Here is a 21,749-nt window from a genome sequence, read left to right on the forward strand (position 1 = left end):
GCCATGGGAACGCCCGGGGCCGAGTCGCGCCCTTGCCCTCTCTTGGGGGCGGAGCGCTCCTCGTCAGGCGCCGTGATGACGTCGCGGCGTGCGTCGTTGCCATGGCGGCGTCGGGAGGGGGAAGGAAGGAGCCAGCGGCCGGCCCCGTCCGGTGTCACATGACCGCTCCCCCGCCCCTGCAATCAACTGCGCTCCCGTGTCACGTGGGCTCGTCCGCCGGCTTCCGGAAGTGCGTCACGGGCTGGGGCCTGTCTCCTGGGTCGGCCCGCTCGGAACTTCGGCTCGAAACAAAACAGACCGGAGCGGCGGGCGGGGCCGTGAGTGCGGGGCGGGACGGGGCCGGCAGCGACGGGGCGGCGGGGCCCGGCGGGGCGGCGCGGGATGAGGGCCGCGGCGGCGGGCAGGGCCCGGGGGCTGCGGGAGGCCGGGATGCGGCCCGGGGGCGGGGCGGCGGGGAGCGAGGCGGTGTGGGAGGGCGCAGCGGATGGCGGCGGCGGCGGCAGCAGCGTGAGAGGGGCCTGAGGCGAGGGGGCTTGGGGTGGGGCAGGAGCGGGGGGCGGCGGGGAGCACGGCAGGACGGGCCGAGCGCGGCAGGAGCCGCGGGGCTGGGCCCCTGCCTGCGGTTGGATGCTCGGCCCGCGGCGGCTGGGCAGAAGCATCATTCCCCGTCCCGTTCCCTTCTCCGAATGCCTGGGGCCGGGCAGCAGCGCAGAAAAGGCCGGGGACCCGCCGCCGGCGGCTGTCTGATCAGAGTCATCTTCCCCAGAGACTCGTCAGGGTCCGGGGGGAGCTGGGCCCGCCGGCCTTCCCACGCATCACGGCTGTAAGGGCTCACTGCTGTCACAGCTCTTTGGGGACACGGTGATTTCCATACGGGTTGGAAATGTTTATGTGTGGCCATGCTGCGTGCCTGCCCTGAGTGGCTCTGTGCTTGTCCTGGCTCAGCCTGTGCATCAGGCACACCGAGAACTGGAGAGATGAGCTCAGCTCTTGAGATTTCTGATCCCTCAGGGAGGACAAGAAGCAGAAGGTGCCAAAAGTACTTGTGCACACGAGGAGGAAAGTGTTTCTGTTGGCTGCGTTCAGGACATGGAGGAGTCAAGAGTGTGGAAGGATGAGGCTCCTCTGCAGCTACCCCGGTACAGGCCATGGGGCACTGAGGGGAGGATGCAGCAGGCAAGAACCAGGGGACCTCTTCCTGCCGAGTGCTAAATGTCCCTCGACCACGGAGGGCAAACGACATCTTGTTGTGCACCTTCTGCTGTCACTACCTGAGCGTTTACACTAGCCCGGGCCGGTACTGCTGTGTGAAGGAGCGGCCCTTCTCCCTGGGCCCTTACTCCTGTTCCCGAGTTCTCCCTTTCCTCTGGCCAGTGAAAGTGTTCGCACAGCCCCAGCATGAGGGGAACCGCTCCAGGGTAAGACGCGTTTGGCAGAAAGCAGTTTCTCTCTAGCTGGCGTCTTGATCCAGTACGCGCTGCAGCCGTGTGGATGCTCCCGCTGGCACAAAGGCTGGGAGAGCAGAGAGCAGGGAGGCACCTCCTCTCTCGGTAGCGAGGCCAGGCTTTCCCCGCTCGGAGGAGGATTGAGTCAGGTTTTGTACAAGTGCCCAGCCCACCGGGTGCTTCTCAGAGGTACAACTGGCAGCCGGCCAGGGCGGCCTTTCACCATCTCTCCCCTGCAGTGCCGACGTTAGCGGTGCCAAAACCTCTGTGCCCCTGTGCACCCCAGGGGCCGAACATCGTGCCTGACTGCACATTTCCTGATGGCAGAGAGGCGGAAGGTCCCGGGGGTTAGGAGAGATGAATGGGAATAACCTGTGCTTTCTCTGCACTCATCCGAAAACCCACGGTGCCTGTAGCAGCTTTGGGCTGGCATCGTTCTGGCAGCTGGAATTGGGCAGAACCCCAGCCCCGCTCCCCTCCTGCCTGCTGTTAGAAATAACTGTCGGCAAAGCGCCTGAGGGAGCCAAGCCCTCAGTGAGGCAAGAGAGCGCAGCAGGCTTCTCCCAGAGGAGTGACAGCAGACACGTGACCCTGGCTCTGCCCCTCACCCCTTCTTGGGAGGATGATGATCCTTTCTCTGCCCTCCAGGACCCTTTTGGAGCTTGCTGTCACCCTGCCTGGCAGTTACCCTGCGCCACCCCTTCAGAGGCACAGGAAGGAGGCGATGGAACCTGCCTGGCCTTGCACGAAGCAGTTGCTGCTTCTTGTCTCTCGCTCCTCCTGGAGTTCTCACCCTAGAGGTGAAAAAGCACTTTGCGGTGTTTGCCGAGTCCGGGTTAGCTTTCTCAGCACTGAGAAGCATCTCTAGGCAGACTGTAGCTGAGCAGCGGTGCGCGGCTGGCAGCAGTGGCCTGCCGGCGCCAGAGGCCCAGCCTCGCGATCCACAGCCGTGTTCGCCGCTGCAGCCGGAGGCATTGCTGCGTTCTGGGGAGACCTAGCGCAGCTCGGGTATGGCGCTGCGGTCCTCCCACACTCTTTCAAACTCTCAGGGGCTGATGCCCGGCCCCGCTCAGCATTCCCATCTCCAGATCGTGTCAGGCCTCTCCCCAGGGTGGACTCGGCACTCGAGCTTTTCACTTGGCTTTGGTGGCTCTTGGTTATGGCGGCGAGTTGGCCTGAAGAAAAATGGTTTGGGCGCAGCACCTGTCACGAGGCTGGCTTTGCTAGAGCTGGGGGCAGGCAGAATCGCTTTGCTCTCTGGGATCCCTTGCAGTTTGTGGCCACAACTCCGTGTTTGTGGCTACTTGTTGCCCCAAGCATTTCTAGAACACAGTGCTCTGGTGACGTGGGGCAGGCAACACAGAGCTGCCAGCATGCTCCCTCCAACCAAGCGCTTCCCTTGGAGCTGCCTCCTGGCCGTGCCCGAGTGGAACTGCGGGGTCTGTGCTTGGTACACGTTTTGGGGCAGGGCGCGGTGTTCCTGAGGGCACAGCTCACCTCCCGCTGAAGGCGGCAGGTTCGGCGGAGCTGTGCTACACCAAGATGCTGTCAGGCTCAGCTCTGTGTCCTCAGATGGGAGCAGAGCCAAGGGATGACATGTGAATCGGCGCCCTGGGAGCCGTTGCGGGCAGCCAGCACCAGGATCCACGTGGCTGGACCCACTCCCCCACAGATGGGCACCCTGCAGATGGGCGAGCACTACCGGGGTCAGGGCACGCAGCAAGGGAGGAAGCTTTCCCAGCTCTCCACTTTCGCCGCCTCCGTGGCGGCATCTCAAGCGGGACCGTTTTCAGCGGGTTATTCCAGCTTTCTGTCGCAGCTGCGGGGGTGAAACTGGAGAGTGAAACTGAGACCAACCCTTGGGCCAGCAGCTCCCAAACCCCATAGGGGAGCTGGCTGTGCCTGAGAGGGCATATCTAAGGGAGCAGAGGCAAACACTCTGCCTGCTCTGCCCTCTCCCTGGGGCACGCAGAGCGGAGGTGTCCTGTTTCCAGGCCAGGCCCCGCTGGCGCTGTCTGTAAACAGGCGAGGAGATGAATATGCAAGGTGCAGCCGTTGGTTAAGTTCCCAGCTGATGGGTGGAGGGGGAGGAACTCTCCTCTTGCCAGGGAGCTCCGCTCTCATCTGTCACAGGAGACTGTCCTGGGCCTGCTCCTGCTTCTCCCCTTTCTTCCTTCTTAGGGCGTTACTCTCTGCATTCCCGCCCTTTTACAAGGAGCACTGTTTGACTGAAATAGCTGCCGCCTCAAGCCATGGGGCAGGCTGCCCCAGTTGACGCTGGAGGCTCAATTTTGTGTGTGGGGGCCTCCCCGTGTCCTCGCTCTCGGCTCTGCCTCTGGGTGTTGTTAGCGCCGGCGGCTCCTCAGGGCTGATGTTGCTGTAGTGGGAGCCATGAGCATGACAATTGCTTTCCAGGTTTTTAATGTGTGCCACATATGGAAGACCCCCTGTTGTATCTCAGGAGCTCTGACAAGCCCATGCTTTTGGCAGTAAGCGTTGTAACAGCTGTGATGAGGTAGGTTTCCTCAGCGAGCGCTGCGTGGGGCTTCCCGTAAATGCCACAGTGAAGGTCATGTAAGGGCACTGGCCCTGGGAGGGCCCAGCCCTGGGGCAGAGAGTGGATCCTGATGCTGTTGGGCCTTCTTCACATGCTCCTCTTGCCACGTTTGCTTTCTCCTCTGTTTAGGCCACTAGTTCCTTGCCAGAGAGTTTGACCACAGAGAGTCGCCAAGATAGCTGGGCCAGGAAGAAAACGTCGCACCCCTGACCCAGACTCCATTACCGACCCCGGCGGGCCGTTTGTGTCCTCCAAACGGCTGAAAATGTCCAGCAGCACCAATGCCCCTGGCCAGAGGAGAGTGTCTCGGGGCTTGGATGATGCCACCAACAAGAAGAAGCAGAAGGATCGAGCCAACCAAGAGAGCAAGGAAGGTGAGAGCCCCTCGGCAGCGCTGTGGTGAGCAGGCCTGTGGTTTCTCGGCCCCGCAGGGTGGGAACCTTGCAGCCATCTGCTGCAGGATAAGCAGATTTAACTAATCGCTTCCTGCAGCTGATGGCAACCCGTGTGATGTGGGATCCTCTTTGGCACAGTGTCCTCCCTGGACCTGTAACCTGCTTCCTTTGGGCACTACTTAGCCCCAGCTACATGAGGAAGGTCGGGCCCACGGCCTGTTAGCTTAAGCCTGGAGTTGGCCTGTGTGGTTGTTTCTAGACTCTGCTTTTGGCTGGGGCTGAGCTGCTCCGATCCGGAGGGAGTGAGGCTAAAGCCTGCGGGTGCTCTTGCAGCTGGAGGTGGTGCTGCTTCTTCTGTTTGCAGGGGCCAGATGCCGCGAGGAGGCGACTGGCAGCTGACAGCACAGTGCGAGGCCCGTGGGTGGGGCTGGTGCTTCAGCTTCTGTGTCAGGGCAAGGTGTGGCTCAAGTGGAGTAGTTGCTGTGGAGTAATTCTTTCTGTAGCTGCTGTGTATCCGATGACAGAAACAATGCTTCAGGTGCAGGCTCTGGTGTGGGGCAGGGAATGCCTGCAGGCAGGATGCAGGCAAGAGTTCCTGCAGCCCTGGAAAATTGCTTGATCTTTCTCCCTGTTCTGTTATGACTGTTTAACCTCAAAATCACAGAGTGTTTTATAGGCCAAGGTAAATGGGCGGTTGCTGAGGTCTGTGCTGGAACGGCTGGCTGCAGTCCCCGGTGCAAAACCCCGCGGTGCAGAGAGCGCAGCGTTGCGGCTTCTCTCGCGTGGCAAGCGTGCTGTATCTCTGGTAAGGCACTTTCTGACGTGGGGGCTGTTGCCTTCCCAGGGACAGCGGTGCGGCCACGCTGCCTCTGTCCCCTCTGTGCAGGGGTGCCAAGGGGCTGGAGCAAGCTGTAGATCCTTCAGACAGTGCCGCTGCAGCGCTTCTCACTGCTAGCCCCGCCAACACCTTCGCACCAGTGACAGCAGCGTTTTCCTACTGGTTTGTAGGTGGTCAAGGGAGGTAGTGACAGCCCTCTGAATGCTCCAAGGTGGAGACCACAGCTCCAGTTGCCACCGGTTCTCTGCTCCAGGACAAGGTGCCGTCACTTTGAGCCCCTTGTCTGGCAGAGCTCACTGCCGTGTGGGGGTGGAGCAGGCCCTGAGAGGGCCTGTTGGAGGTAATCCTGCGGGGAGCAGGGATTAGGTGTCAGGTCAGTTTGGTTTGCCAGCCTGATCTGGAAGGAAGTTTCAGCTGTGGACATTGGCAGCTCGCGCAGGAATGAGAATGTTAAAGTGCAGCTGGGCCACGTGGTTCTCTCATTACAGCAGAATTGGTTTGAGCACAACCAAACATCAGGTTCTCCCTGTCAGACCCAGGCAGGACTCCTCTGAACGGCTGGAGGCTGAGGGCCTGGCGCACTGAGCAGGGGCACGCAGCCCGGTTACCACAAGTTTCACACTGAGACGTGCCTCAAAGCAGCGCTGTCTGGGCACTGCAGTAATGTTGTGTTGCTCCCACTGTGGTGCTGGTTAGACTGGGATATGGTGGTGTGGCCCAGAGCAGCTGTCCTGAGGGCTGACTTGGTGTGGTGCTGCAGGAGGGGCTCTGGGAGAGAGCGGTGTGAGGAAGCAGAGGAGAGAAATGAGCAGCACGTGCAGGATGAAAGGCCTGGACAGAGGTTCAGGGTAGAAGGAGGTGATGTGTGAAATTTTGGACATCAGCTTGCTGGCCCATGCTCTGAGGTGACAGAATGACAGACCTGCCCGCGCTCTGCTTCTCTGCCCACCAGTGTCTCGCCCTGAGCTCGAGCAGGCTGAGACCACCCAGGAGAAAGACTCAGAGGAGGGTAAGTCAAGGTGTCTGCCGGCTGCCAGTGCATGGCCACGGAGTGCCCTTGCTGAGGGATCTGAAGCTCTCACCTTGTCGTTGTCCCATGCTCTGGCACTGAGCAGAACTAACCTGAGTGCTCCTTGCCACAGCGTTTGTCTTAACAGGATACAGCATTCCCAGGGTGGAGAAGGGTGCACATGGCTGGGAAGGGCTGTCTCAAGGAAGAGGCCCTGTGCGCGTGGCTGGGTGCTTCTGACTCAGGAGTCACCGTGCCACTGAGCACTGTCCTGGGATGTCTTACTGCTCGCATCTGTTCTGCTTGTTTCTGGAGAGGGAACTGAGCTGTGCTGGGAAAATCCCAATCCATGTCACCCAGCAGGTGCTGCTGGCTGATTTCTGCCTTGGTCTAGGCCTGCTTTTAGAGCAGATGGAGCAGGACACCCTCGTGCCACAGAGAATGAACCTGGTTGAAATCAAGGTGATTGAAATCACCTTTTTGCCTTGAAGACTTTGGGATGCCACAGGGCCAGAACTGGAGCCTGGTAGGCACCTGGTGGAGGTTCTGCCTGCAGTGGAGTGATGCTGCCACACCATTTTCTCCCTGGGTGTTGCCTTCTTGCTCACTCGTGTTTCAACCGTGTTAACAGTGCTCACCTGGCAGGAGTACAGTGCTGTGGTGATTGCAGCTGGGCCACTTGGTTTGCATATGCAAAGGGGAAGTGGCAATTTCTGGTTGTGGTCAGAGTCCACTTGAATCCCCCAGAGTAATTCTGTGGCTTCCTCGTTCCCTGGGAAAGCAGCAATTGCTTTGTAGTTGGCAGGAGCCACCCCTTCTTCTCAGCCGCCGCTGCTGCACATGACTGGGCCGAGAGCAGCGCTGCCTTTCTGTCTCTCCGGTTCCCACCGGGATCCAACCGCCCTGCTGCAACATGTGCTCGTTTGTGGCCTGAGGAGAGCAGGTTGTGACTGCCCCCTTTAATTGGCTTGATCTGTGCTCCCTGTGTCGACCTCTTTGAACCGAGCGTGTGTTCTGGCTTGCGTTCCCCAGTCAAGGAGTGGGCACTGCAGGCTCGTGCCCCAGTGTGTGGGTGACACTTCCCTCCCTCTTCCCAGAGCTGCTGCTGGACTGGAAGCAGAATGCTGACGAGGTCATCGTCAAGCTGAACTTGGGCAGTGGAGCTCTGAAGGTGGAGGATGTGGATGCTGCTTTCACCGACACGGACTGTGTGGTCAAACTTCCAGGTATGGGGAGCAGAGGGACTGCCACAGACATTTCTCTAGTGGGCCTTGGCACAGCTCTACGCTAGACGTGGGGCTGATCCAAGCAGGCGTGAAACCTTTCCTTGGGAGGCAATGCCCTGCTGTCAGCTGGCTCAGCTTCAGCCAGCAGGCAGGGCTGACAGGAGAGCAGTGTAAAAGAAGAAGGGTTTAGAGCTGGGGAGGGCAGGAGCTGGCCTCTGTGCCAAGTGAGCAAGTGCTCGCTGCTGCGCTGGTGCGTCTCTGTCTCCTGCTCGCTGGGATGACTGTGTCGGCCCTGGGTATCCCTTGGAAAAGTGACTGTGCCCCTGAGGGCGGGGAGGCCCAGGGCCTTCCTTCTGGGAAGGAGGCCAGCCAGATGTACAAAGCAAATCCAGGGAAGCTGGTGTTACCCAGAAGGCTCCCGAGGCATGGTGGCAGCCTGCCTGCAGCCTCCTTGGCTCTGGATGAGTGCTCCCTTGGTCCTTGGGGCAGGTGAAAGGAGGCTGTGGGTTAGGTGACAGCTGTCTGGAGTGCTGCCTGAGGTGCGGTCCCCTTCTGCTTGCAGACGGGCGCCAGTGGAGCTGTCAGTTCTATGAAGAGATTGAGAGCTCCTGCAGCAAGGTCCAGTGCAAGAAGGGCAACTTTCTACAGCTTGTGCTTCAGAAGAAGATCCCACTCCATAACTGGTCTTCGCTTCTGGTGAGGAGGGGAGGATCTGCCTTTTGAGGGAGCTTACGGAGCCTGGGGAGCTGTGGTGAGGGTTTCACTCCCTGCTTTTGAGCTGCCCAGGGAGCAGTGTGGGGCATACCCTGCATCCACTTGCTGCATGAGGGCAGTGAGCCAGCTGCCTCTGTCGCACGGAGGAGGATGTCATCATACCCCTGTTCTTGCCTGCCATGTAGCCTCCGGGTTCTGGAGCAGGGCCTTAGCGCGTTCTGGGAAGGGGGAGTGAGGGTGAGTGGCTGGTAGAGAGCGTGAGAGGTGCTGCTGCCTGGATACCTTCCCACTGTGTTGTGCTGCTTTTCACAGAAAATAAGGAAAGACGGATCCAAAGAGCTGGCCAGAGGGGCTGCATGCTGGGAGAACGGGAAGGAGAAGGCTGCTTCTGCAGAGCTGGCCCCTGAAGAGTCAAGGGCTGAAGGCACAGAGCTGCCGAGGTCCCGGCGGGAGCCCTCCAACCCCAAACGCGCTCCAGGAAGAAGTGAGGCCCTGGGAGGGAAAAGCCCAGCCAGCCCAGGGACGCAGAGCGGCCCCAGTGCCAAGCGGGCAGTATACCTCAAAGTGACTCCCACCGAAGAGGAGCCAAATGCCAGAGTCACTGGGAGCACGGAGCCCAGCAAAGGGCACAGCGGGAGGGCAGGCAGCCGCCGCAATGGCAGAGCCAGCCAGATCGACGCGCCCACAGCCCTTGCAGACCTCGCACCGCCACTGGAGAAGGTACCTGAGGACTCAGCAGAATGGGGCCCCCCAGCTCCCTCAGGCCCTGCGCAGGGACTCATCCTTGCCGATGAGATGAGCTCCGGGGTCCCGTGGGTGGTGCTGAGGGGTGGTGTGAGTTTGGCTGTGGAGGAGGAGAGGGCGATGTGTGGACCCCGCAGCCGATGGGCTGGGCATGTTCTCCGGTGCTAACGAGGCCGAGCTGAACATGGGATGTGTGGGAGAAGTGGACAGCATGGGGCTGTGCCTGCCTGGCTGGCAGGAGTCTCAGCAGGTGGGCCAGGGCAGCTCGGGGGTGATGGTGTCTGTTTTTCACTGTGCCCCTCTGTCTTGAAAGGCTGTGGCTTTGGCCAAGGAGGCTGTTCCAGTGGAGATGCCACCTCTTGCGGCTACCACAGAGGTGTTCCCCCACCGTGTTGCCACCTGTGTGGAGAAGCGAGTCCTGCAGCCAGGCAGCCCTGCTGAGGCCTTGCGGGGCCGGGACTGCACGCCTGTCCTGGGAGAGAGCTCTAAGGCTGTCCCAGTGGCCACCCCTCCCCTGGGCAGAGATGGTGAGAAGAGGGACTGGTCCAAGGATGATGTGGCTCTGGAAGCAGCGGCTGATGGTGAGTGGCAGAGCCCAGAGGCCGGCCTGATCAGGAAGGTCCATCTAGTCCCAACCTTCTCCTGGGTCAGCCTGCAGTGCTGCCTCGGTGTGCAAGGAAGGTAATCTCTCTCTCCATGGCTTTCCTCGCTCAGAGCCAGAGCCTTTTGTGAGCCTGACCTTTGTCAAGAATGACTCATATGAGAAGGGCAATGACCTGGTGGTGGTGCACGTCTACGTGAAGGAGATCCACAAGGAGACATCTAAGGTGTTGTTCCGGGAGCAGGACTTCACACTGGTGTTCCAGACAAGGTATAAGCATGCCTCAGGATGGTGCCAGGCTGCTGCGGATCTCCTGGCTGTGGCTGGGCTACGTGGCTGTTCACCTCTTCCAATTTCACTCACTTCCAATTTCTTTGCAGCGACACAAACTTCCTTCGCCTCCATCCTGGCTGCGGGCCCCACACAGTGTTCCGGTGGCAGGTGAAGCTCAGGTACGGCTCCCATCCTTCCAGCCTGCGCCAGGGCGAAGGAGCTGAGAGTGCAGAGCTGGAGCAGGAGCCAGTCCTGGCTGGTGGATCTGTGCAGAGCATACTCGTTTCTGCACCTGAGTGTCTCCCTTACACCATGCTGCACTAATGCCCAAGCCCAGGCTGCCTTGACTTGGTCTGGTGGCTTGCAGGAGAGGAAATCCCAGTGTCTCCTTGCCTGCAGTCTTCCCCCAGCTGTTCTAGACCTCTTGGGGACAGAGGCAGACCAGTCTGTATGCACTTTGGGTGGGATGTCCAGTGGGAGGGGGCGTGTGGAGCCAAGCGGAATGAATCTACCAGGAAAGAGCCCTCTGGGTGCTCCATATGGCCAGGTTCGAGGGTTTCCTCCCTGGTTTACCAGAGCCACCTCTGGATCAGTGCTAGCTGGGTCCCAGCTGCCTGAAGGTCATTGCCCTGCCTTGCAGAGGCTTTGGCATGTCTGTGTCTGCCTGGGGGGATCTGTGACACCGCTGACTTGCTGCCTGTCTTGCAGGAACCTTATTGAGCCAGACCAGTGCACGTACAACTTCACAGTGTCTCGCATTGACGTCTGCCTGAAGAAACGCCAGAGCCAGCGCTGGGGGGGGCTGGAGGCTCCAGCCACACGAGGTCTGCACCCTGCCTTCTTGTCTTGCCTGCCTGCCACACCCCGGTGGGGCATGGGCCTTCCTTACCACTGGCAGCAGCTGGATGGTGCCGGATCCTCTGGCACAGGGTTGTGGGGAAGGAGAGGGGCTGTGTGGGTGCAGGCGGGACGGGTGTGGGGCAGGGTGAGCCAAGTGCTGCGGGAAGGGCACTGCTGTTCCTCTTGCTCTTGGGGGAAGAAGGGTAGGAGAGAGCCTGTGTGCGAGCATGGACTGAGAGGCTCAGCCCTGCCGTGGGCAACGCAGGTGGCTGCTAACCACAGGCCCACCCTTCCCCCTTTTTAAGGTGCAGTGGGTGGTGCAAAGGTTGCCATGCCTACAGGCCCTACCCCTCTGGACAAGAACCCCCCGGGCAGTAACCAGCACCCACTGTCCAGCAAGGAGGAGGCCCGAGCCAGTGACAAAGAGAAGCCGCGTGTGGAAGATGGGGGTCTGGATGGTGTGGCAGCCCGTACAGCCCCGGAGCATGTGGCAGTGAAGCAGGAGCCGCACATCCCCTCAGTGAGTGTGGCAGCACTGGGTTTGACCTGGGTGGGGGGAAAGCGGAGACCACTTGTCCTTCTTGTGGGACCCCACCTCCTTGATGTTGCTTTGGGGACTGGCAAACTGCTCCTGGAGGAGAGGGCAGCGCTCCTCAGTCATAGCTGGCAGGACTGGGGGAAGCTGTTGGCCTGTCTGTCCCAGTCCTGGGGGAAGATGGTGTGGTGGCTGCAGCCCAGCCATGTCTGAGGGGTGCCTTGGGCAGTGGGGTTCCCTTGGTGCTTCCAGAGAGACCCCCCCAAGCACAGCACCCTTACCCCCACCTCTGCTTTGGCAGCCCAAGCCAACATGTATGGTGCCACCAATGACACACAGCCCGGTGAGTACCGAGAGCGTGGAGGATGATGAGGATGAGGACGAGAAGAAGAAGGTATGCCTGCCTGGCTTCACAGGGCTGGTGAACCTGGGCAACACCTGCTTCATGAACAGTGTCATCCAGTCCCTGTCCAACACCCGGGAGCTGCGCGACTACTTCCATGGTGAGCACACGCCAGGGACCCAGCAGAGCCCTGCGGCTCGGACGGTGCGGCCAGTGGCCACCCTTGCTCTCCTGTGTCACTTGCAGATCGGTCGTTTGAGTCAGAAATCAACTACAACAACCCGCTGGGGACGGGGGGACGCCTGGCCATCGGTTTTGCCATGCTGCTGCGAGCACTGTGGAAGGGCACGCACCATGCCTTCCAGCCCTCTAAACTGAAGGTAGGGCCACAAGCACCAGCACTGCACGGAAGCTGCTCTGGGCCCCCAGCACCTCTCTGTGGGCACCTGTGTGCCCTGCTAGTGCCGCTGAGAGCTGGGTGGGTGCAGTCAGGCTTTGTGTGTGGGACAGACGGTACTCTGGGGGGGCCTGCTGGCCAGGCCTGACTACTTTGCTCCCCTCCAGGCAATTGTGGCCAGCAAGGCCAGCCAGTTCACGGGCTACGCCCAGCACGACGCTCAGGAGTTCATGGCCTTCTTGCTTGATGGCCTGCACGAGGACCTCAACCGGATCCAGAATAAACCCTACACAGAAACGGTTGATTCAGATGGGAGGCCCGATGAGGTGAGGATGTCCCTCCCCAAAGCCACTGGGAGAGTGGTCCTGGCTGGGTGGTTTAGCATAGTGCTGAGCCCTGTCTCTCTGCAGGTGGTAGCTGAGGAGGCCTGGCAGCGACACAAGATGAGGAACGACTCTTTCATTGTGGACCTTTTCCAGGGCCAGTACAAATCCAAGCTGGTGTGCCCAGTGTGTTCCAAGGTAGGGCAGCCCTGGAGGCTCTGTCCCTGTCCTTGGCTGTAGAGCAGGCTCCTGACCCTCAGAGGGCACAGGGCAGGGCTGCCAGGTCTGCTGTGACTGCTGCCCTGCTGATTTCAGTCACAAGCACTTCCTGCAACTGAATGTGCTCTTGTGTTTGCAGGTGTCTATCACTTTCGACCCCTTCCTGTACCTCCCCGTGCCCCTCCCACAAAAGCAGAAGGTACTGACTGTGTACTACTTCGCAAAGGAGCCGCACAAGAAACCCATCAAGGTAAAGAACCCCATCTGCTCTGGGGAGTTAGCCTGAGAGGGCTCCTGGAGGTGCCCCAGGCAGCTGGTTGTGTGCTAACAGGCGAAGTCTTGTGTTAAGCAAGGGCCCATGTGCATTGGCATGGTGTGACTGATGTGGCACTTTCTTCATGGCAGTTTCTTGTGAGTATCAGCAAGGAGAACTCCAGTGCCATGGAGGTACTTGACTCGGTGGCCCATAGTGTGCGTGTGAAACCAGAGAACCTGCGCCTGGCAGAGGTGAGAGTGCTGGGGAGCAAGCCACAGGCTGTTCTTGTGGGTGCCCCGGCTCTGCAGGGAATGTGGCCACTGGCAGTCACTTGCCCGTATCCAACACGACCATGGGGTGGATTTTGTCCATGGGTGGCAGTGTCCTGCACTAGGCTGGGCCACTGCAATGGGGCAAGTGGTGTCCCTCCTTCCCTGGCAGGGTGGTGAGCTGAGCCCAGCATCCCTGCGCTACTGCTATCCCCACAGCTCACTGTGGGGCTGAGCTCTGTGGCTTTCTCAGGAGAGGAAGCGTGGGGCAGCCCTCACACGGCCCTGTTCCACTGCTTTCTGGGCAGGTGATTAAGAATCGCTTCCACCGCATGTTCCTGCCGTCCAACTCGCTGGACACGGTTTCCCCTACGGACCTGCTGCTCTGTTTCGAGGTTCTGTCCCCAGAGCTGGCCAAGGAACGGGTTGTGGAGCTGCAAGTCCAACAGGTAAGAGGGGATATTGGGACTACTGGGAGGCATGTAAGGAGGCTGAGCCTGCACGTGGGGCTGAGCAGGAGGGAGAGAGCTGCACGCAAGAGTGACTAGCTGCAGCGAGCACGGGTGCCCACCAAGGCTGCCTTGTCCTGCCCACGTGCTCTTCCCTGCCCAATGGGTCTTTTCTCCTGCAGCGTCCGCAGGTGCCCAGCGGCCCCGTTGCCAAGTGTGCGGCCTGCCAGAAGAAGCAGCTGCCGGAGGATGAGAAGCTCAGGCGCTGCACGAGGTGCTACCGAGTCGGTTACTGCAACGTGTGAGTTGGCTTGGTGCCTGGCAGGGAGGGAGGGTCTCGTGCCTTGAAGGGGCTGGATGGGAGAGCTCAGCCCACTGGGAGGACGTGGGGCGGGCCTGGCCTTTGGGAGGGAGCCAGTCTGGCTTGCGGCGCTCCCCTCATCCCCATTGCACCCCTCTGGCCGTGCCACGTTCCTGCCCGGGGTGATCGCGGATGCTGGGTTCAGCCGGGGCTGTATGTGTTACAGGGCATGTCAGAAAACACACTGGCCAGACCACAAGGCTTTGTGCCGCCCCGAGAACATCGGTTTCCCCTTCCTCATCAGCGTCCCAGAGTCCCGCCTCACCTACGCCCGCCTGGCCCAGCTGCTGGAGGGCTACGCAAGGTGAGGGTCCAGGGAGGGAGGGTGCTTCTGCCCCAGAGCTGAGCTCAGCTCTGTGCCTGTCCGGCTCTGACTGCCACCTCCTCGCCCAGGTACTCGGTCAGCGTGTTCCAGCCACCATTCCAGCTGGGCCGGATGTCGCCGGAGCAGGGGCTGCAGCCTCTGCTCCCAGACAAGCTGGAGCCCCTGGCCAAGAGCAGCTGTGCAGCAGCCACCTCTGCCCCCGAGCTGGGGGACAGCGACAGGGCTTCCAGCCTCCTGCAGGAGCCCCCCCTCTCACCGGCTGTGCCTGAGCTGCACCCGGAGATGGGCGACACTGGCACTGTCCGGAGCAAGGTCTTGGCAGCAAGGAGTTCCCTGCTGAGCTTGGATTCTGGCTTCTCCGAGCACATGGATTCGCAGGGCGACAGCTGTTGCGAGAAGGAGCCGTCCTATGAGAGAGCCCTCAAGCCAGAAGGTAAGAGGTGCTGCGGTGCTAACCGTGCCTGTGCCAGGAGCCCAGGCAACCCCAAGACAAAACAGGAGCAATTCTCCCTCCTTGGGGTGACCTCCCACCACAGCATCTGTTCTCTCCTTGTGAGCTTGGTCCGGAGACCGTTGGGGACAGACATGAGGCCCTGGGAGCTGTGTTTTGGCAGTGCTGCCCCACCTGAAATGCCTGCCTGCCCACGCTCTGCCTTGCCCTGGCAGCGCCCGGAGCAGAGACCTGACTGGGAAAGAGGCTGAAGTGTTGTGGTGTTGTGGGAGGGGTGGGAAGGCAGGGGCTGGCAGAAGCCTCCGAATCCTGTGGGAGGGCAGAGCCCAGTGCAGGCTGATCCCCTCAGGGCTGTGAACGCAGTCTTTCCCTCGCTCTGACTCAGCTGCACGGGAGCAGCCTCTTGCGCTCGGCTGCTTGGCTGTCACGTTTCCAGACACTCGTCTCAGGATGGCAGCAATGTGTAGCGAAGGGGCAAGGCAGGCAGAGGAGCGCAGCTTGCCAGGGGCAGGCGCCTGCTAAAAATAGTCAAGGACACGGGGCACGTGGTTGTGTCCCTGCAAGGCCGTAGCATGTGAGGTGGGGGTGGGGGCACTGCAAATTCTTGGCCCCTACGCAGGGCAGACAGGCAGTGCCACCACAGATCTGTCCCTGCGTGTCCACAGCTGCCATCCCTGGGTACCAGCACACTCCAGACTCGCTGAGTGCCCGTGCCACGCAGTTCTACATCAACAAGATCGATGCTGCCAACCGAGAGCATAAGCTGGAAGATAAAGGTGAGCCCAGAAACCCGGAAAGCGCCTCATGGCCTTTGGCAGGGTGGTGTATCTGCCTGGACAGGGTGCCAGAGGCTGCCTGGCACAAGGTGAAGCCAGATGTGACGATGGCCTCAGGCTGGACAGTGAAAGCTGCATCTGGCACAGGGGAGAGCAGGGCTCTGCTGCACGTTGCTGCTGCCTGGAAGCTCTTCCTGGGCATGATGTTCCTGCTCTCCTCAACAAATACACCAATTCCCTTCGGCCCCCTGCATCCACAGGGGGTCTGTGATCTCTGGGTCACCTCATGTCTCAATGGGATGCCTGCATCCAGCACTGGTCGTGTAGGTGCTGCCGAGAGGGGCTGTGCCAGCCTTGCCTCTGCTGGTTTAGGGACTCTGCTGCCCTGGGGTGGTGAACCTGGCTGTGGGGCACTAGTCCCTTCCTGGCAGCACTGCGTGATAGCTGTATTGAGCCAGGATGGGCAAGACTGCTCCTAGCCCCAGGAAGGTGGGGCAGGTGTGTGAGGTGTACATCCCTTCACAGGTGACACCCCCCTGGAGCTGACAGATGACTGCTCCCTCGCCCTGGTGTGGAAGAACAATGAGCGCCTCAAGGAATTTGTGTTGGTGGAGTCCAAGGAGCTGGAGTGCGTGGAGGACCCAGGCTCGGCCAGCGAAGCAGCCCGGGCTGGCCACTTCACCCTGGAGCAGTGCCTCAATCTCTTCACCAAGCCCGAAGTCCTGGCCCCAGAGGAAGCTTGGTGAGGAAGGCGGCGGGGTGGGTTCCAGCCCATGGGCCTAGGCGGCAGTGGGGGTTTCCCAGGAGCTGCCTGGGCCTGCACGCTGTTTCTTCTGGCAGCTAGGAGCGTTGGGCTGGCCTTCCCTGTGCGCTGAGGAGGGAGGCCATAAGCCAGCAGGGAGCAATGCCAGCGCTCTGCGGGACTGTACTGGCCCGCCCCTGGCAGAGGCGGCTGAGACCTCCCACCTCCCCTCTGTCAGCCCCGCATGTGGGGGACCTTGGGGCTGGGTTGCGAGACCTGAGGCTCTCCTGTCACCGGTAACGAGTGTGCTCTTCCCCCAGGTACTGCCCCAAGTGCAAGCAGCACCGTGAGGCCTCCAAGCAGCTGATGCTGTGGCGGCTCCCCAACGTCCTCATCATCCAGCTGAAGCGCTTCTCCTTCCGCAGCTTTATTTGGAGGGACAAGATCAATGACATGGTGGACTTCCCTGTCCGGTGAGAACCTGGGGGACGAAGTGCCTGGGTTGGCACTGCCTGTGCTGCCCTGCAGCCTGGCCTCTCCCTGCCTAATGCCAACTGCCCCGGCTGTCCCCGTGTCTCTCCCCAGGAGCTTGGACCTGAGCAAGTTCTGCATTGGCCGGAAGGGTGAGCAGCAGCTGCCCATGTATGACCTGTACGCTGTGATCAACCACTACGGAGGCATGATTGGGGGACACTACACAGCGTACGCCCGCCTGCCCAGCGACAAGAACAGCCAGCGCAGTGACGTGGGTGAGGATCTGCCCGTCTCGCCACCCCCAACTCCCGCCGCCATGGCCTGTCGGCTTGCTTAACCCTTCTCTCCTCTCAGGCTGGCGGCTCTTCGACGACAGCACAGTCACCACCGTGGACGAGAGCCAGGTGGTAACCAGATACGCTTACGTCCTCTTCTACCGCCGGAGGAACTCTCCTGTGGAGAGACCCCTGCCAGGGCACCCCCCAGACCACCGAGCCGAGCGCACCCCCTCTGCTGAAGCTGCTGCCAGCCAGGTGAGAGCTCGCGTCCCTTCCGGCACTGTTGGAGCCACAGAGTCTTGAAAGGTGCCCAGGTGCCCACGCACAGGGCCCAGCCCACCTCTGCCACCGCCCACAGAGCCTGGTGCAGCTGTGGTGTCGTGCCCGCCCCTCTTCTACGCCGAAGAGCTTGTGCTGGCCGGGCTTTGGGGCCTGTCTTGCCCTGTTCTCGCTGTGAGCTTGAGACAGTCCCTGCCCGGAGGGACCACAGGAGAGCTGGTTCCAGCTGCCGGTGTGGGAAGGCACCAGAGGAGGCAGGAGTGGGCCCGGCCTCACCGGGATCTGCACCAGGGGAAGGCTGTGAGCGGTGCAATAGGAGCTGGCTGTGCCAGGAGCGGTGAGGACCTGCCCTCCGCAGCCGCTCTTGAGGCAGGGTGGGGGACGCTTTCTGCTGGGGCCCAGCTCGGGGCCAAGCTAGGTGCAAAAAAGGCAAATGCCAGCGCTGAGCCAGAGGCCTGGCAGCCTCCGCAGGGTGCTGACGCGAAACCTGCCAGAGCGAGCTCTGCTGCTGGGCCGCCCAGGAGGGAGGGGTGGGCCAGCCAACAGGGTGCTTTTAGCATGCACCAGTGGGAAGCAGTTGGGCTGATATTTCTGTGAACGTCAGAAATGAAGGCCCAGGCTGGGGCACGGTGCAGCTCCCATCTACCTGGTCCCCCTGTGCCGCTGTCCTGCAGCCCTTCCCTCCGTGCTCGGCACCCCCGTGGTCCCACGAGGTCTGAGGACGATGCTCATCCCCTCTCTGGCACGGCTGCACGCGTCTGCCTTGTGGGGCCCTTCTGGCCTGCTCTTGCAGCTCGCCTGGCTCGTGCCGCCCGCAGCCCTGGCGCTGGCTGGGGATCCCGGCTCTGCCCTCTCGGCTGGGGACAGGGGCTGCCTGTCTCTGTGCTGGGGGGTATCTGGCATGTTGGTGTCCACTTGCCTGGGCTGTTCCTGTGCTGGGGGGCTGCACGTGTCCTGGAGCATCCCTACTCGCTGAGGGCGGCCTGGGCCAACGGGAGGGCTGCGCCACTCATCCCATGCCAGCGGTGGGACCCTTCCGCCGGGGCTCGCCGGACCCCTGGTGGCACCGGAACCTCTGCAGCAATGGGGTGCGTTGGATCCCGCCGGGGCTCGGCGGGTCCCTGAGCGCCTCAGACCACCTGCACCCTGCCAGGCACCGCGTGCCCTCTGGAGAGCTGCGCCCTGATTGGCTGCCCTGCCTGATCACCGGCACAGTGAAGGGCCGGGCTGCGATTGGCTGTCTGTGGATAATCGTCCTGGAAGCTGGGCTACGATTGGCTGTCAGAGGATCCCCACCCACTGAAGCAGACCTGTGACTGGCTGTGCTGCAACTGCACCTCCTGCTCTTGCTGGCCATGGATTGGCCGTCGTCTGAAGGATCCTGTTGGGATCACAGAAGCTAGGCTGTGATTGGCTGCTCCCTGCCCCCTCGCCACCTGGACCCCCCAATGCCAGAGCATCGGCTCCATCGGGATCCGCAGCCCCACAAAGACTCTGCCTGGCAGCTGCCCCCGTGCTCCCTTCTGCAGAGCCACCCGCCCGAGCCCGGCTGCGCCCTGTGCACCGGAGACCCCAAAAAGTCGCGAGGGCGGGCGCGACCGCGACGGTTCTGCATGGGGAGGCGGGCTGGCTGGGCACGGGGCTGGGCTCGCAGGCAGCCGCCTGCCCCGGGGGATGGCGAGGGGTGTTGCCCGTTGTGTTCTCCACGTGCTGACGCAGGTTTCCACATCGCAGGCTTCTCTGATCTGGCAGGAACTGGAGGCTGAAGAACAAGAGCTGCAGCTCGAGGCACTGCAAAGGCCTGCAAGAAACTCCTGGAGGCCCCGTGGCCAGAAGCGGAGTCCGGGCACCCCCCAGCACCCCGACGAAGGCTGCGTCAGATATTTCGTCCTGGCCACCACGGCCGCAATTGTGGCTCTCTTCCTGAACGTCTTCTACCCGCTCATTTACCAGACTCGCTGGAGATAGGCACGGGCATGCGGCCAGCTGCGGGAGCAGGGCTGCCGGGGCACGCGCTGTCCTAGGACGCTACGCGACGAAGATGTCAGGCAGCAGGACAGAAACCACCGGGAAGGATTCGCTGAGGGAAGTGTGAGGCCGTCGGCTCCTGCCTGTCTGCTCTGGCATCTTCCGTGCCAGCTGGCAGGGCTGCGTGGCCAGCCCGCTGCCTTGGCAAGGCGCAGCCCGGAACCAGGAGTCCCACGGCACTCCCTCGCCCTTGCTGCCCACAGGGAGCAGGGCAGACCTCACGGATACCTGCTGCTCAGGAAGGGACATTGCCGCTGCAGCACAGCCGGGGGCTGGAGGCCCCCGGGAACACCAACTGCTTCTACTCAGCTCCCAGGAAAGAAGCGGAGACCTGCTGGGAGGCTGCAGCAAGGGCAGGATGCCCTGACACGGGTCCTGGTCTGGCCACGTCTCCTCGCTGTGCTGCTGTGGGAGCCTTGTGCTCCCCGGAGCTGGCACAACCCGCGGCTCCTGGGCCAGCCCCGTCCCTCCTGCCGAGCCTCCTGGTGCCGGCTGCCCCGTGCACCGGGAGCTGTGCGCGCCGCGCCCCTGTGCTGGGGCCGGAGGGGCTTGTTGCTGAGGGATGGTGTGCTTCCCTGCTCAGCCGGAGGTCTCAGCCCTGCCACAGCTCCTCTCCCTGGGGCAGCTGCTGGGGAGCCTGGCAAACCAGGCTGAGGCACCCATGGCAAGTGCCTCCCTCTGTGGGCTGCTGGCTCCCATCGGCAGCGCCGTGGAGTGTGTGGGCTGTCCTCACTCCACCCCAGCTGACTGTGTCCGGGGGGCTGGGTCTCTGCCGGGGGAGCGTGGCTCAGCGCCTTGTTTGCGAGCGGACCGGCTCCCCGTGCCACGGGAGAGGCGTGGGGTCGGGAAGCACAGATAGCACTTTGCTGTGTTAATAAAGCCAGGTTTCCCAAAGAGATGCAGCATCCCTGTCCTGTGTGATGGGACCCCCGCAGAGGGGCAGGGACTCTGTGCCAGAGCCTGCTCTAGCACGCGAGCAGGTGCCTGTGGAGTCCCTCTCCGTCCCAGCTGGCGCGGGAACCGTACCCCGGGCTCTGCAGGGTGCCTGGCGCGCTGTGTGCGGCAGCGGGCTCAGGGGAGAGCTCTGCCTGCCGGCGCTGTGGGGCACAGACTGGGCTCCCACCCCCCAGCCATGGAGCAGCAGCCCTCGTGGGGCACGTGTTGGGGTGCGGGGAGCCCGGTGGGGCCGGCAGCGTGTAGTCCCGTGGGGCCGGGGCGCAGGTTGCGGCTCCAGCGGCGTCTGACATTGAGACGTGTTGCCCTTGGCTGAGCGTAGCTCAGGCTGCTGTGGCGTGTTTGGGTGTGAGACGACTTCAGAGCCCTGTGACTTCCTTTTCCGTCTCCGCCGCTGTCCTACCGACAGCGCCCTTGGCTGGCTCGGGAAAGATGCTTGGCAGGGAAGAGGGTCGCGCAGCTTTTGGCTGGGGCTTGAGCCGGACAGCGGGGAGCCCGGGGCTCCCGCTGCCTCAGTCCCACGCCCCTGTCGCACGTGTGCCGCTGTGTCTTCCCGGCCGAGCGGGTCCCAGCCAGGGAGCCCGGTGAGGCCATGGTCATGAGGTGCCTGTCCTGGAACAGTCGCCTCATTGTCTGCAGCCGCGGGGCTCGGCGGCTTCCCCCGCTTGCCCGTGGTGCTGGCCTCGTGGGGCTGAGTCAGTGCCCGGCGCCGGTGGAGTGACCTCTGCTCTGACTGGCGCTGGTGCCCCGGGGTTGGGGCCCACAAGCTGCTGCCTGCACCTGCCTGCCTGCCCTCCCCGGAGGTGGGTGGCCAGCAGCGAGGCCTAGGCTAGGCGTTCTCGGCCCTGGAAATCCCCTCTGGTCCCGCGCCGTTCCTCAGACCCTGGCAGGCGCTGGCAGCCTGCCCCGTGGCTCGCCGCTGCTGGCTGGGCGCCTGTGCCGGGGCGCGGGGCTCTGCTCAGACTGGCCCTGGGTGCACGGGTGTCGGGCTGGGGAGAGGCAGCGTTGCCGGGGCCGGGCTGAGCGTGCTGCAGCCTGGCTCTTTTCTGGTGGGCTGCTGCCGCGGGCCCTGGGCACGCTGCCTTCCCCCACGGCGCCACAGGTGCTGTGTGGGGTCCCTGCCCCGAGGGGCCATGTCCTCCTAGGTGCCCTATGGACCCCTGGGAGCGGGGAGGGAGAAAATGGGTGGTGGGCGAGCCCCCGGTCTCCCTCTCACGCCTGCCTTCTCCTTGCAGGGATTGCCCCCGGTGCCGTTCGGATCCGGCCTGGCCCCCGAAGGAGCCCCGGCGCTGCCTGCAGAAGGCCTCCCCGAGCGCTTCGCCAGCCCCGCCGAGCGCCCGGCCCCCTCCTACAGCAGCATGGAAGAAGTCGACTAGGGCGTCGCGGGGTGCCTGCCCCGGGGGGTGCGGGCCGGGCTGGGCACCGGGAGGGTGGGGGGGACGGGGTGGGGTCTTGGGAGTTTGTCCTGCGTTCATTAAACTCGCTGAACTCCACTCGCCTCCGCTGCCTGCTGTTCCCTGAGACTCTGCGGTGCCCGGTGACAACCTCCCCCCCCCCACCACCGAGCACCGTGTCCCCCGGTGTTCTGGGGGCACCCAGTGCTCCCTGCAACTTCGCGTCTCCCGTTGTTCCCCTCAATGCACCCTAC

General features: G+C 62.5%; 1 protein-coding gene across 6 annotated transcripts; it reads left to right on the forward strand.

Annotated features, from left to right (window-relative positions):
• Window positions 1-206: 206 nt before the first annotated feature.
• On the forward strand, window positions 207-21,507 carry USP19 (ubiquitin specific peptidase 19). 6 transcript variants are annotated; one of them, XM_086756023.1, is made up of 27 exons: window positions 240-317; window positions 3,861-3,960; window positions 4,132-4,376; window positions 7,342-7,470; window positions 8,033-8,166; window positions 8,497-8,904; window positions 9,242-9,509; window positions 9,643-9,799; window positions 9,910-9,981; window positions 10,511-10,626; window positions 10,948-11,162; window positions 11,479-11,680; window positions 11,767-11,900; window positions 12,085-12,243; window positions 12,328-12,438; window positions 12,599-12,709; window positions 12,865-12,966; window positions 13,293-13,433; window positions 13,616-13,734; window positions 13,961-14,098; window positions 14,188-14,552; window positions 15,236-15,346; window positions 15,872-16,088; window positions 16,409-16,561; window positions 16,674-16,837; window positions 16,917-17,095; window positions 18,854-20,043. In XM_086756023.1, the coding sequence occupies exons 3-27, from the start codon at window positions 4,268-4,270 to the stop codon at window positions 19,085-19,087; spliced, it is 4,248 nt and encodes a 1,415-aa protein (XP_086612149.1). In that variant the 5' UTR covers window positions 240-317; window positions 3,861-3,960; window positions 4,132-4,267; the 3' UTR covers window positions 19,088-20,043. The 6 variants fall into 6 exon arrangements, with proteins under 6 accessions (XP_086612151.1, XP_086612152.1, XP_086612147.1 ...); XM_086756022.1 differs by having other exon boundaries at window positions 3,861-3,934; XM_086756025.1 differs by lacking the exons at window positions 3,861-3,960; window positions 18,854-20,043 and adding an exon at window positions 21,337-21,507 and having other exon boundaries at window positions 207-317.
• The last annotated feature ends 242 nt before the right edge of the window (window positions 21,508-21,749 follow it).

Source organism: Chlamydotis macqueenii, chromosome 10, assembly GCF_036417535.1.
Source record: "Chlamydotis macqueenii isolate bChlMac1 chromosome 10, bChlMac1.mat, whole genome shotgun sequence".
NCBI classification, from domain to species: Eukaryota; Metazoa; Chordata; class Aves; order Otidiformes; family Otididae; genus Chlamydotis; species Chlamydotis macqueenii.

What these genes read in the sequence shown, in the direction of transcription:
- USP19 (XM_086756021.1), top strand. Translation starts at nt 4,268, where the DNA reads ATGTCCAGCAGCACCAATGCCCCTGGCCAGAGGAGAGTGTCTCGGGGC. An exon ending in CTGGCCCCAGAGGAAGCTTG is followed by an intron (nt 16,089 to 16,408) that starts GTGAGGAAGGCG and finishes CTCTTCCCCCAG; the next exon opens with GTACTGCCCCAAGTGCAAGC. An exon ending in ATGGTGGACTTCCCTGTCCG is followed by an intron (nt 16,562 to 16,673) that starts GTGAGAACCTGG and finishes GTCTCTCCCCAG; the next exon opens with GAGCTTGGACCTGAGCAAGT.